At 53.4% G+C, this 15,788-nt stretch overlaps 1 protein-coding gene across 1 annotated transcript; it reads right to left on the reverse strand.

Moving 5' to 3' along the window:
- Positions 1-1,833: 1,833 nt before the first annotated feature.
- LOC121852747 (protein-tyrosine kinase 2-beta-like) lies at positions 1,834-12,982 on the reverse strand (the record flags this gene model as incomplete). The annotated part of the gene is made up of 6 exons (XM_042346642.1): positions 12,949-12,982; positions 11,910-12,007; positions 6,126-6,210; positions 3,495-3,595; positions 3,219-3,334; positions 1,834-1,984 (listed from the first exon to the last, which is right to left on the reverse strand). Coding segments are annotated over exons 1-6 (585 nt in total), but the record flags the coding sequence as incomplete, so codon positions are not given.
- Between the last annotated feature and the right edge of the window lie 2,806 nt (positions 12,983-15,788).

Below are 15,788 nucleotides of genomic sequence, written 5' to 3' on the forward strand. Positions count from 1 at the left end.
AAGGCCACCGATGGTCGGGCGGTTGGGGCGGGGGATGTGGAGCAGACCGGAGCCAGAGGGACGGAGGATAGTAGATCGGAGAGGTAGGAGGGAGTAAGGCCGTGAATGGCCTTGTAGGTGAGGATGAGGATCTTGAATTGCATCCTCTGGGGGATGGGGAGCCAGTGGAGGCGAGCGAGGGCGAGGGTCAGGGTGAGGGTGAGGGTGGGAGTGATGTAGTCGCGAGGCCTGGTGCGGGACAGTATACGAGCTGCAGAGTTCTGGATGACCTGCAGTGTGGAGGGAGGGCCGGGAAGGCCGACGAGGAGAGAGGTCCCATAGTCCAGCCTTGAGGTGATAAAGGTGTGGACCAGAGTTTCAGCCGCGTGAGGGGTGAGGTAGTGGCGATGTTCCGGAGGTGATGGAAGGCGGTGCCAGTTGTGGTGCGGATATGAGGGAGAAAGGACAGCTCAGGGTCGAGGGGAACCCCGAGGTTCCTGATGGCTTTGAGAGGTGGAGAGTGCGGCCTTTGATGCTGATGGTGTCAGCGCCTGAGGTGCGGAGGCGCTGACGTGAGCCAATCAGGAGGGCCTCGGTTTTGCGGACGTTGAGCTGAAGAAAGTTGTCTCTCGTCCAGGACTCGATGTCGGACAGGCAGCTGTCAGGACATCGGGGGTCGTGGAGTTGAGGGTAGAGGAGGAAAGGTAGAGTTGGGTGTCATCCGCACACATGTGGGAGTTAACCCCATGTCTGCGGATGATGTCACCACAGGGGGAACATATAGAGGGTGAAGAGGAGGGGACCGAGGACAGAGCCTTGAGGGACACCGCACGAGACAGTGCGGGGGGTGGAAGAGAAGCCATTCGTGGAAACAAAGTGAAGACGGTGGGAGAGGTACGACCTAAACCACTCAAGGACAGGGCCTTGAAGGTTGAGGTGGGAGGACAACCCAGCCCCCAAACTCCACACCCCCAAAGCCACACCCCAAACCCAGCACTCAAACCCCCACACCCCAATACAGCCCCCCAACCCCACAACCCTATATGAGCCTCCAAACCCCCACACCACAATCCAGACCCCAAACCCCACACCCCAACCCATCCCCCTCAAACTCCCACACCCCAAACCCAGCCCCCCCAAACCCCTAACCCAGCCCCCAAACCCCACACCACAACCCAGCCCCCCAACCCCAAAACCCAACCCAGCTCCCCCAAACCCCCACACCCCTAACCCAGCCCCCAAACCCGCACACACCTAATCCAGCCCCCAAACCACACAACCCTAACCCAGCCCCCAAACTCCACACCCCAACCCAGCCCACACCCCCAAACCCCTAACCCAGCCCACAAACCCCACTACCCAACCCAGCCCCCAACCCCAAAACCCAACCCAGCCCCCAAACCCCACAACTCTAACCTAGCCCCCAAATCCCAACCCTCACCCAGCCCCCAAACTCCACACCCCCAACCCAGCCCCAAACCCCCACACCCCATACCCAGCACCCCAAATCTCCACACCGCTAACCCAGTCCCCCAAACTCCACACCCCTAACGCAGCCCCCAAACCCCCACATCCCTAACCCAAACCCCACATCCCTAACCCAAACCCCCACACACACCCCTAACCCAGCCCCCAAAACCTCATACCCGTAACCCAGCCGCCATACCCCACACCCCCAACCCGGACCCCAACAACCTCTAACCCAGCCCCCCCAAATCCAGAAACCCCTAACCCAGACCCCCACATCCCTAGCCCAGCCCCCATGCAGCTCCACACCCCCCCACAGACCCCGCAAACCCCCAAAATCACATCCTCCACAGCCCCCCTGGAGGTCCCACCTCAACGCACACTCACCCCAGCCCCCCCTCTGCCCCCCGGTGCTCCCCCACTCTGCAGACTCTGACCTTTATAATACTCCTCTGCCTCGATGTACCGAGAGAGACCGAAGTCTCCGAGTTTCACACAGTCAGGAGCCGCTACAAGGATGTTCCTCACAGCAATGTCCCTGTGGAGAGTGTGAGAGAGTGTGAGAGAGAGTGTGAGAGAGAGAGTGTGAGAGAGAGAGTGAAAGAGAGTGTGAGAGTGTGAGAGAGAGAGTGAGAGAGAGAGTGTGAGAGAGAGAGAGTGTGAGAGAGAGAGTGTGAGAGAGAGAGTGAAAGAGAGTGTGAGAGTGTGAGAGAGAGAGTGTGAGAGAGAGTGTGAGAGAGAGTGAAAGAGAGAGAGTGAGAGAGAGTGTGAGAGAGAGAATGTGAGAGTGTGTAAGAGAGAGTGAGAGAGAGTGTGAGAGAGAGAGTGAGTGAGAGAGTGTGAGAGTGTGAGAGAGAGTGAGTGAGTGTGAGAGTGTGAGAGAGAGTGTGAGAGAGTGAGTGAGTGTGAGAGAGAGAATGTGAGAGTGTGAGAGAGTGTGAGAGTATGAGAGAGAGTGTGTGAGAGAGAGTGTGAGAGAGAGAGTGTGAGAGAGAGAGTGTGAGAGAGAGTGAGAGAGAGTGTGAGAGAGAGAGAACATGAGATGGTGTGTATGACTGGTGACACCCACACACACACAGTCACACACACACACAGTCTCACACACACAGTCACACACACAGTCACACACACACACAGTCACACACACACACAGTCACACACACACTCACACACACTCACACACACTCACACACACACAGTCACACACACAGTCACACACACACACAGTCACACACACACTCACACACACACTCACACACACTCACACACACACAGTCACACACACACTCACACACACACACAGTCTCACATACACACAGTCACACACACACTCACACACACACACACAAACAGTCACACACACATGGTAACACACAGTCATACACAGTCACACAGTCACACACACACACACAGTCACACACACACACACAGTCACACATAGTCACACACACAGTCACACACACACACACAGTCACACACACACAGACTCACACACACACATACAGACACAGTCACACTCACACCGTCACACACGCACACAGTCACACACACAGTCACACACACACACACACACTCACACACACAGTCACACACACAGTCACACACACACAGTCACACACACACACACACAGTCACACACACACACACACACAGTCACACACACACAGTCACACACACACACAGTCACACACACACACAGTCACACACACACACACAGTCACACACACACACACACACAGTCACACACACAGACCCCCCCCCCCCAGACTGACCTGTGGACACAGTTGATACCCTCCAGGTACGCGAGAGCTCCCGCGACCTGACAGGCGAAGCTGATGAGGGTCACGACCTCCAGCGTTTTCTTGTTGGCCACGAGGTACGTCTCGAGCTGCAGCAGAGAGCGCAGGTCAGGGGTCACCGCGGGGGTCAGAGGTCAGTAACGGGTCACCGCGGGGGTCAGGGATCACCGCGGGGTCACCGCGAGTGACCGTGGTCACCACGGGGGTCAGAGGTCAGGTACGGACAGGAAGTGAGGTCACTGCGCTCACCTCTCCGTACGGATAGAGCTCCATAATGATCCACACAGGTTCCTCCTCAATCATTGCAATCATCCGCACCACATGGGGGTGGTCCAACCGCCGCATCAGCCCTGGGGGGGGGGGGGGGGGAGGGGGGGGGGGGGGGGCGAGGGGGGGACAGAGAGAGGGGGGGGGGGAGTAGGGAGTGAATAAGATTGGGAGTGAGTGAATGAGTGAGAGAGTGAAGGAGGTATTGAGGGTGTGAGGGAGTAAAATGTGAGTGGGGGAGGGAGTGAGGGAGTGAGGGACAGAGTGAATCAGGGAGTGAATGAGGGAGGGAGTGAGGGATAATAATAATAATGATCTGACGTTGACTGAGTACCTTTCCCCTCTGGGAGGACGTCTCAAAGCGCTTCACAAGACTTACTGTAAAGTGTAGTGACTGTGTGTTTGGCACAACAGGCAGCAGCTTATTTAAGGAGAGCGACTTCCCGCAGACAGACAGACAGACAGACAGACAGACAGACACAGACAGACAGACAGACAGACAGACAGACAGACAGCTGTCACACCTCAGGATAGATAAGGGAGTGGGGGGGGACATAAAACCCATCCCTGACTCTGTGGGGTGTGTGTGACTGAGCTACAGGCGGTGGGTGTGTGTGTGTGACTGAGCTACAGGCGGTGGGTGGGTGTGTGACTGAGCTACAGGCGGTGGGGGGTGTGTGACTGAGCTACAGGCGGTGGTGGGTGTGTGACTGAGCTACAGGCGGTGGTGGGTGTGTGACTGAGCTACAGGCGGTGGTGGGTGTGTGACTGAGCTACAGGCGGTGGGGGGTGTGTGACTGAGCTACAGGCGGTGGGGGGTGTGTGACTGAGCTACAGGCGGTGGGGGGGGTGTGACTGAGCTACAGGCGGTGGGGGGTGTGTGACTGAGCTACAGGCGGTGGGGGGTGTGTGACTGAGCTACAGGCGGTGGGGGGGTGTGACTGAGCTACAGGCGGTGGGGGTGTGTGACTGAGCTACAGGCGGTGGGGGGGTGTGACTGAGCTACAGGCGGTGGGGGGTGTGTGACTGAGCTACAGGCGGTGGGGGGTATGTGACTGAGCTACAGGCGGTGGGGGGTGTGTGACTGAGCTACAGCCGGTGGGGGGTGTGTGACTGAGCTACAGGCGGTGGTGTGTGTGTGACTGAGCTACAGGCGGTGGGTGGGGGTGTGACTGAGCTACAGGCGGTGGGGGGGGTGTGACTGAGCTACAGGCGGTGGGGGGTGTGTGACTGAGCTACAGGCGGTGGGGGGTGTGTGACTGAGCTACAGGCGGTGGGGGGTGTGACTGAGCTACAGGCGGTGGGGGGGTGTGACTGAGCTACAGGCGGTGGGGGGGTGTGACTGAGCTACAGGCGGTGGGGGGGGTGTGACTGAGCTACAGGCGGTGGGGGGGGTGTGACTGAGCTACAGGCGGTGGGGGGGTGTGACTGAGCTACAGCCGGTGGGGGGTGTGTGACTGAGCTACAGCCGGTGGGGGGGGTGTGACTGAGCTACAGGCGGTGGGGGGTGTGTGACTGAGCTACAGGCGGTGGGGGTGTGTGACTGAGCTACAGGCGGTGGGGGGGGTGTGACTGAGCTACAGGCGGTGGGGGGGGTGTGACTGAGCTACAGGCGGTGGGGGTGTGTGACTGAGCTACAGGCGGTGGGGGGGTGTGACTGAGCTACAGGCGGTGGGGGTGTGTGACTGAGCTACAGGCGGTGGGTGGGGGTGTGACTGAGCTACAGGCGGTGGGGTGGGGTGTGACTGAGCTACAGGCGGTGGGGGGTGTGTGACTGAGCTACAGGCGGTGGGGTGTGTGTGACTGAGCTACAGGCGGTGGGGGGTGTGTGACTGAGCTACAGTCGGTGGGGTGTGTGTGACTGAGCTACAGGCGGTGGGGTGTGTGTGACTGAGCTACAGGCGGTGGGGGGGTGTGTGACTGAGCTACAGGCGGTGGGGGTGTGTGACTGAGCTACAGGCGGTGGGGTGTGTGTGACTGAGCTACAGGCGGTGGGGGGTGTGTGACTGAGCTACAGGCGGTGGGGTGTGTGTGACTGAGCTACAGGCGGTGGGGGTGTGTGTGACTGAGCTACAGGCGGTGGGGGGTGTGTGACTGAGCTACAGGCGGTGGGGGGGGTGTGACTGAGCTACAGGCGGTGGGGGGTGTGACTGAGCTACAGGCGGTGGGGGGTGTGTGACTGAGCTACAGGCGGTGGGGGGTGTGTGACTGAGCTACAGGCGGTGGGGGGTGTGTGACTGAGCTACAGGCGGTGGGGGTGTGTGACTGAGCTACAGGCGGTGGGGGGGGTGTGACTGAGCTACAGGCGGTGGGGGGTGTGTGACTGAGCTACAGGCGGTGGGTGTGTGTGACTGAGCTACAGGCGGTGGGGGGGTGTGACTGAGCTACAGGCGGTGGGGGGGGTGGACTGAGCTACAGGCGGTGGGGGGGGTGTGACTGAGCTACAGGCGGTGGGGGGGTGTGACTGAGCTACAGGCGGTGGGGGGGTGTGACTGAGCTACAGGCGGTGGGGGGGGTGTGACTGAGCTACAGGCGGTGGGGGGGGTGTGACTGAGCTACAGGCGGTGGGGGGGGTGTGACTGAGCTACAGGCGGTGGGGGGGGTGTCTCTCACCGGCTTCTGCCATGAACTTCTCTTTGACGTCGAGAGCACAGGAGCGTTTACACGTCTTCACAGCGACCGACATCCTCTCCCCGGCCTGAGAGCAGAGGACACGTCACCTTCATCACCACCACCACCATCACCTTCATCACCACCACCACCATCATCATCATCATCATCACCACCACCTTCATCACCACCACCATCATCATCATCATCACCACCACCACCTTCATCACCACCACCACCACCATCATCATCATCACCACCACCACCACCATCATCATCACCACCACCACTACCACCATCATCATCATCATCACCACCACCTCCACCACCATCATCATCATCATCACCACCACCACCACCACCATCATCATCATCATCACCACCATCATCATCATCATCACCACCACCACCTTCATCACCACCACCACCAGCATCATCATCATCACCACCACCACCACCATCATCATCACCACCACCACCTTCATCACCACCATCATCATCATCACCACCACCACCATCATCATCATCATCACCACCACCACCTTCATCACCATCATCATCACCACCACCACCTTCATCACCACCATCATCATCACCACCATCATCATAACATAACATAACGTAACATGTTGGAGCAGGAGGAGGCCATTCGGCCCTTCGAGCCTCTCCGGCCATTCAATGGCTGATCTTCTAATCTAACTCCAGCTAATAACCTGACCCTACCTTATCCCCATATCCCCCCCACCCCAGCCTCACCCCCCACCCCAGCCTCACCCCCCACCCCTGCCTTATCCCCATATCCCCCCCTACCCCAACCCTGCCTCACCCCCCACCCCTGCCTTATACCCCCCCCTGCCTTATGCCCATATCCTCCCCCACCCCAGCCAGCCTCACCCTCCCCCCCAGCCTCCCTCCTCCCTGCCTTATCCCCATATCCCCCCACCACCCCAGCCAGCCTCCCCCCTGCCTTATCCCCATAGCCCCCCCCACCCCAGCCAGCCACCCCCTCCCCCACAGCCTCCCCCCTCCCTGCCTTATCCCCCCCACCCAGCCAGCCTCCCCCCCCCCCCGCCTTATTCCCATATCCCTTAATCCCTTTCGCAATAAGAAATATCTATCTCAGTCTTGAATATGTTCAAGGACTGAGCGTCAACAGCCCTTTGGGGTAGTGAGTTCCATACATTCACCACCCTTTGAGTGAAGAAGTTCTTCCTCAACTCAGTGCGAAAGGGCTGGCCTCTGATTTTAAGGTTGTGACCCCTGGTTTTAGTTTCTCCAACCAGGGGAAACAATCTCCCACTATCTACTCTATCATGCCCTTTGATGATCTTATAGGTTTCTATAAGATCCCCTCTAATTCTTCTATATTCTAGAGAATATAGGCCCAAATTGGTCAGCCTATCCTCGTAACTCATCCCCTTCATCCCTGGTACTAACCTAGTAAATCTACGCTGCACCCCCTCCAAGGCAAGTACATCCTTCCTTAAATAAGGAGACCAAAACTGCACACAGTATTCCAGGTGTGGTCTCACCAGGGCCCTATACAGTTGCAGCAAGACTTCCCTACTCTTATACTCTAATCCTTTCATAATGAATGCTAACATACCGTTCGCCTTCCTAATTGCTGCTGCACCTGCAGACTAACTTTCTGTGATTGGTGTACAAGGACACCCAAGTCCCTCTGGACGCTAACACATTCCAATCTCTCCCCTTCTAAAAAATAACCCGCTCTACTGTTTTTGCTACCTAGGTGGATGACTTCGCACTTCCCTACATTATACTTCATCTGCCACCTACCTGCCCAATCACCTAACCTATCTATGTCGCGCTGCATTTTTTTAATGTCGTCCTCTGTGTTGACACTTCCTCCTAGTTTTGTGTCATCCGCGAATTTAGATATATTAACTTCGATGTCCTCATCTAGATCGTTGATGTAGATGGTAAATAGCTGAGGCCCAAGGACTGATCCTTGTGGCACTCCACTAGTCACATCCCGCCAATCTGAAAAGGACCCCTTTATCCCTACTCTTTGTTTCCTACCCGTTAAACATTCCCCAATCCACGTTAATATGCCCCCCCCAATTCCATGGGCCCTTATCTTTTGGACTAGCCGTCTATGCGGTACCTTATCAAATGCCTTCTGGAAGTCCAAATAGACCACATCCACTGATTCACCCTTATCTAGTTTACTGGAAATATCCTCAAAAAACTCTATGAGATTTGTCAAACATGACTTCCCTTTTGTAAAGCCATGTTGACTTGGCCTAATTATATTGTGCCCTAAATACCGCACTACCACATCCTTAATCAATGATTCTAAAATTTTTCCTATCACTGATGTGAGACTAACTGGCCTATAGTTCCCCATCTTTTCCTTTCCACCTTTTTTAAATAGTGGTGTGACATTTGCGATCTTCCAATCCATGGGGACTGTTCCAGAATCCAAGGAATTTTGGAAGATCAGACACAAGGCCTCCACTATCTCATAAGCTACCTCTTTTAAAACCCTGGGATGCAAGCCATCCGGACCAGGGGATTTGTCACTTTTTAGTGCTAACAGTTTCCCTAGCACCAATTCTCTACTAATGAAAATTTCCCTAAGTTGCTCCCTGTCCTTATCCCTTTGGTGCATCTCTATTGTTGGCAGACTTGTTGTGTCTTCTAGGGTGAAGACAGATGCAAAGTACCCATTTAGGGACTCTGCCATGTCCTTATCCCCCATTACAACTTCTCCCGTCTCTGACTGAAGTGGACCTACATTTACCCTCACTAGCCTATTCCTCTTAATATATTTGTAAAAACTTTTACAATCAGACTTAATGTTCCTAGCTAGCTTACCCTCATACTCCTTTTTCTCGCTCTTAATGAGTTTTTTAGTTTTATTTTGCTGGTTTCTAAAACTCTCCCAATCTTCAGATTTGCTGCTTTTCTTGGCAGTTTTATAAGCCTTTTCTTTTAATTTGATGCTTTCCCTAACTGCTCTAGTTAGCCACGGATGAATTGCTTTCCCTGTGGTACTCTTATTCCGCAAGGGAATATGCGACCGCTGAGAATTTTGCACTACATCCTTAAATATTTGCCACTGTTGGTCTACATTTTTACCTCTTAATCTTATTCTCCAGTCTATTTTACCTAAATCTTTCCTCATACCTACAAAATTAGCCCTATTTAAATTCAGAATACTTGCCTCGGATTTAACTATATCCCTCTCTAACTTAATGCAGAATTCAATCATATTGTGATCACTCTGCCCTAGAGGATTCTTAATACCTACACTGCCAACTAGCCCTGTTTCGTTACACAAAACAAGGTCTAGGATGGCCTGTCCCCTAGTTGGTTCCTCGGCATGCTGCTCTAGAAAGTTATCTCTCATACACTCAATGAACTCTTCTTCTGACCTACTTTTGCCGATTTGGTTTTCCCAATCTATGTGGAGATTGAAATCACCCACTATTATCGCTTTACCTTTCCTACATGCTCCACTGATTTCTTGATTGATACCTGTGCTATATTGTGATCGCTGTTTGGGGGTCTATAAACCACTCCCATTAATATTTTCTGCCCTTTATTATTTTTTATTTCCACCCATATTGTCTCGACCTCCTGGTCATCGGATATCAGATCCTTCTTCTCCACTGCTTTTATTTCATCCCTAATTAACAGGGCTCCCCCCCACCTTTTTTCCCCACAGTGCCCGTCTTTCCTGTAAACTGAGAACCCTGGAATATTTAACTCCCACCCTAGATCTCCTTGTAACCATGTTTCAGTGATGGCTACTAGATCGTACCCATATGTGTCTATCTGTGCTTTTAATTCATCAGTTTTATTCCGAATGCTTCGCGCATTCAGATATAACATTTTTAATTTCCTACCATTTCCTCTACTCTCTGATTCCTTATCTGCTTTGCCAAGCTTCTTACCCCTAGTTAACATATTCCTATTATCTGGCATGCTATTCTGCACTGTCATCTTTACTTTTTCTAATGCTAACTTATGGTTTCTCTTACCTGTATATTCCCCCCCCCTTTACTAGTTTAAATTCCTATTATTTCGTTTAGCTAGGACATTTGTCACAGCACGATTTAAATGCAGCCCATTTCTCTGAAAGAGCTCTCTTTTCACCCAATACTCGTGCCAATGGCCCATAAAAAGAAACCCCTGAGTTCCGCACCACTCTTTTAGCCATGCGTTCAAGTCCTTAATTTGTTTGTTCCTGTACCAATTGTCGTATGGTACAGGCAGTAGTCCCGATATTACCACCTTCGATGATCTCGACTTCAATTTGGACCCCAGCTCTTCGAATTCCCTTCTCAAGTCATCTTGGCCGACTCTACCGATGTCATTGGTACCGATGTGAAGTACCACCAACGGATCCTTGCCCTCGTATTTTAAGTTATCCTCTAGCCCTGCCGAGACATCCTTCACCCCGGCCCTAGGGAGGCAGCAAAGCCTTCTGGTCTTCTGGTTGGTGCTGCAGATGATTGTGTCTGTCCGTCTAACAGTCTCGTCACCAATGACGACAACTATCCGCTCGTTTGCCCCAGTGTCAGAGGTAGTTTTTCCTGCCCCCTCACCGGCTTCTTTGTCGATACAAGTTCCAAGGATCTCATACGTGTTGTTCAAGGTTAATGCCGGATTTACTACCACTCTTTCCGTTGTCCCCCGACCTCCTGACTGTCCATTGACCTATCCTGACCATAATCAATGTTGAGCGTATATTCCCTCAGGGGAGTGACTGGCTCCAGGATGTAGCTATCCAGGAAGCACTCACTGTCTCTGATACTCCGCAGGGTCTGCACCTCGGAATCCAGCTCCGCCACTCTGAGCTGGAGCTGCCTCAGTTGCAGACATCTTCTGCAGATGTGGTCGCCCGGGGTCAGACTGCCCTCCGTCAGCTCCCACATGGCACACTCCTCACATAGGAGTCCTGTAGCTCAGTGGTTAGAGCACTCGCTTTGCAAGTGAGAGACCTGAGTTCAATCCCCGGGGGGTCAGGGCCAAACCTTAGACAAGTTTCCTTACTCCACACAGAGCCTAATAATAATCCTCTAAAACCAAAAACAATAATAAATTGGTCATTTTCAATCTACGACTGTTTGTGGGACATTGCTGTGCGCAATTGGCTGCCGCGTTCGCCCACAAATATACAGTCAATTCACTTTACAGTGTGTCCTGTGAAGCACTTTGGGACGTCCTCCCAACGTGAAAAGCGCTATATCAAATGCAAGGATTATTATTATTATTATTATAGCACCTGCCAGGCCATTGTCACCTCCTCCAACCTGAGCAGATCAATCAATTAAACTAAGTTCATTAAGTTAATCAGGTTAAGTTAATTAAGTTTTAAGTCAATCAAGTTGATCCAATTAAGTTGATCAAGTTAACGCAAACCAATCAAAGTAAGTTGATCGGGTTAACTCCGTGTGTGATGCGCTGATAGTTCTTAGTTTACTGTTAATACTGACGTCGCTCTTACATCACTTTTTAAGTTTCTCACTGTTTTTTATATTCTCTGCTCTCCCCCCCTTCTCTTTCTCTGGCAATGTTTAACATCTGTCTAAACCCGGGCACAGCTGGGGTGGGGCGAGGATGGAAAGGAAGGAGGGAGGGAGAGAGGGAGGGAGGGAGTGATGAGAGGGAGGGAGGGGGGGAGGGATGAGAGTGGGACAGAGGGAGGGGTGAGAGGGATAAGAGGGAGAGAGAGGGGGAGAGAGAGGGGAGAGAGAGAGAGGGAGGGATGACTCACAAGAGAGAGAAAATGCATTGTTTTTCTGAAGAGCAACTCACAGGTGTTGTGTAAACGCCTTCGTAAACTTGACCAAAGAATCCTTCCCCCAATATCCTCCCTAGAACCACATCACTGCGGGAGATCTCACGGTGAGGACCTAAACAACAATAACAAATGATATTTACACATCAGGAGGAACTTCCAAAGAGCTGGATTTAGACCCGAGCTGGGAGTTGGGATCAGGAGGGGGTCGAGGGTGGAAGGAGGGGGCATAGGAAGGTGACCATAAGCAGCCAAAGAGGAAGGTATTGAGACAGGCCTTGAAGGAGGCAAGTGATGGAGGCAGGGGCACTGTGGGATGGAGTTCCAAAGGGTGGGGGCAGCGAGGCTGAAGGCCCGACCACCGACGGTATTAGCATGTAACAGAAGTAGGGAGGACCAAGGCTGTGGAGGGCCTTTGAAGATGAGGACGAGGATGTTGAACTCTATCCTGTACATTTTGTGGGCGAAATGCGGAAACTAATTGTGTACGGCCGGGCGCCCCAGACAGCCGTGGGTTCGTGATTAATTAATTCATTTTTTTTGAAGGGATTATTACTCCCGGAAAAGTGAGTCACACCAATCAACTAACAACTGGGTTCCTACTCACTGCGCAGTAAACAGGCGTGGGGAGTAAGGAAACCTGCCTGGGAATAGAACCCAGGTCCTCTCAACAACAACAACAAGATTCCATTTATAGAGCGCCTTTCACGTCGGGAGGACGTCCCGAGGCACTGTACAGTTGGGTCAGGACCCGAGCATTGGGAGGAAATGGTCAGGGTGAGGGGAGGGAAGGGAGGGAGCGAGGAGGGGGGAATGGTCAGGGTGAGGGGAGGGAAGGGAGGGAGCGAGGAGGGGGAAATGGTCAGGGTGAGGGGAGGGAAGGGAGGGAGCGAGGAGGGGGTAGAGAGTCGAGAGAGGAGCTGAAGGTACGGTCAAAGAGAAAGGTCTTGAGACCGGCCTTGAACGAGGAAAGGGAGGAGGCGGCGAAGGCACTGGGGATAGAGTTCCAGAGCCTCGGGGCTGGAGGCTCGCGAGGAGAGTGCTCTCACCACTGACCTACAGGCCTCTGGTATGAAGTGTAAAGGAGCATAGAGGAGATATAATAATAATAATAATAATAATAATAATAATAATCCTTGCATTTGATATAGCGCTTTTCACGTCGGGAGGAAGTCCCAAAACGCTTCACAGAACACACTGTAAAGTGAATTGACTGTATATTTGTGGGCGAACGCGGCAGCCAATTGCGCACAGCAATGTCCCACAAACAGTCGTAGATTGAAAAATGACCAATTTATTATTGTTGTTGGTTTTGGAGGGAATATTATTAGGCTCTGTGTGGAGTAAGGAAACTTGCCCAAGGTTTCGCCCTCTGCCTGGAATTGAACTCACTCTGTCACTCTCTCTCTCTCACTCTCTCTGTCTCACTCTCTCTCTCACTCTCTCTGTCTCTCTCTCAACTCTCTCTCTCACTCTCTCTCTGTCTCTCTCTCTCTCTCTCACTCACTCTCTCTGTCTCACTCTCTCTCTCTCACTCTCTCTGTCTCACTCTCTCTCTCACTCTCTCTCTCACTCTCTCTCTCTCACTCTCTCTCTCACTCTCTCTCTCTCTCTCACTCTCTGTTTCACTCTCTCTCACTCTCACTCTCTCTCACTCTCTGTCTCACTCTCTCTCTCACTCTCTTTCACTTTCACTCTCTCTCTCTGTCTCTCTCTCTCACACTCACTCACACACTCTCTCTCTCACACTCCACACACTCTCTCCATCACTGTCTCTCTCACTCCCTCACACACTCTCTCTCTCTCTCCATCATTCTCTCTCTCTCACTCTGTCTCACACACTCTCACATTCTCTCTCTCACGCTCACACTCTCTCGCACTCTCCACTCTCACTCTCTCTCACACTTTCTGTTTCTCTCTCACTCTCTCTCTCACTCTCTCAATCTTTCTCTCTGTCTCTCTCTCTCACTCTCTCTCTGTCTCTCACTCTCACTCTCTCTCTCACTCTTTCTCTCTGTCTCTCTCTCACTCTCTCTCACTCTCTCATCTCTCTGTCTCTCACTCTCTCTCTCACTCTCTCACTCTCTCTCGTCTCTCACTCTCTCTCTCTCTCACTCTCACACTCACTCTCTCACTTTCTCTCTCACTCACTCTCTCACTCTCTCTGTCTCTCACTCTCTCTCTCTCTCTATCACTCTCACACTCTCTCACTCTCTCTCTCTCTCTCTCTCTCTCTCTCACTCTCTCTCTCTCAGGCCGGTGGTGAAGGTAACAGAGGACAATGATGCAGTTTTACCTCGACACAGTATAGGTGAGTCTTTCCTCTCTATCCATCACTCCCTCCCCTCACTCTCCCCCTCACTCCCTTTCTCACTCCCCCCGATCCCCCTCACTCTCCCTCCTTCCCCCATCACTCCACCCCCTCACTCCTGCCCTATCACCCCACCCAACTCCCCCTCACTCCCCCCCGCGCTCTCACCCTCACTCCCTAGCACCCACTCCCCTCCCCCCTCCCTCCCTCCTAGATGCCCCCCCATTCCCCCTCCCCTCACATCCCTCCTTCCCCGTCACTCCACCCACTCACTCCCTCACCTGATCCCCCTTACTCCCTCACACACTCCCCCCTCCCTCCCTTCCTGTCAATCCGCCCCAACTTCCCACTGACTCCTCCCTCCCTCACTTACTCCCCCCTAATTCCGCCCTCCCTTACTCCCACTCTCACTCCCCCATCACTCCTCATCCGTCCCCCTCTCACTCTCCCCTCCCTTATTTTTCCCCTGACTCCCCCTCCCTTACTCCTCCCCTCATTCCCCCTTCCTCCCTCCCCCTCACTCCCACTTCATTTCCCCTCACACCCCCAACTCTCTCCCTTACTCCCCATAACTCACCATCCCTCCCTCTTCACTCCCTCCCGATCCACCCAATTCCCCCCTCACTCACAACCAAATCTCTCTCCCCCTCACTCACCATGTCTCCCCCTCACTTACCTCCAACTCTCCCCCATCACTCCCCATTCCTCCCCCTCGCTCTCCACTTCTTACTCCCCCCTCACTCCCCTCCCTCAACCACCATCACTCCCCCTCACTCCCCGCTCACTCCCACTTCACCACCCCCGATCCCCCTTCACTCCCCTCCTTCACTCCTTCAGTTACTCCATCTTCATTCCCTCCCACCTCCCTCCCTTCCTGTCCCTCAACATTCCTCCCTCCTCACTCCCCTCCACTCCCTCACTCACTCCTCCCTCCTCCCTCTCCCTTCACTCCCCCACTCACTCCCCCTTCACTCCCCCTGCCTCACTCTCTCCCCTCCCTCAATCCCGGACTCTCTGTGTTGAAGATGAGGTTAATGACGAACAGTGAATGTGTTTCAGGCTCCGACATTTATGCTGAGATCCCGGATGAGATGAGCAGCACCTCATCCCCTGCAGGTCTGTAACCCGGAAACTGGGAGCCACAGCTCTCCCTCTACACTGTCCACCACACTCCCCTCATCACAGCTCTCCCCCCTGTACGTCCACACTCCCAGGTCAGGGTTAGAGACACAGTAACGCTCCTCTACACTGTGCGTCCACACTCCCAGGTCAGGGTTACAGACACAGTAAAGCTCCTCTACACTGTGTGTCCACACTCCCAGGTCAGGGTTACAGACACAGTAAAGCTCCTCTACACTGTGCGTCCACACTCCCAGGTTAGTGACAGGTCAGAGTTCCAGATAGAGTACAGTTAGTGTATTTTTCTGCTCTGGCCAGTGCCTCAAACTCACTGAACCTGAGCATAACCTTGGCCCTGGTCTCCACCAATCCCCACCCCTCATCTCCACCACGTTGCCCGTGTCCTGCCATATGGAGGAGTCCTGTAGCTCAGTGGTTAGAGCACTCGCTTTGCAAGTGAGAGGCC

This window comes from Callorhinchus milii, unplaced genomic scaffold (genome assembly GCF_018977255.1).
Source record: "Callorhinchus milii isolate IMCB2004 unplaced genomic scaffold, IMCB_Cmil_1.0 Scaffold1224, whole genome shotgun sequence".
NCBI lineage: Eukaryota > Metazoa > Chordata > Chondrichthyes > Chimaeriformes > Callorhinchidae > Callorhinchus > Callorhinchus milii.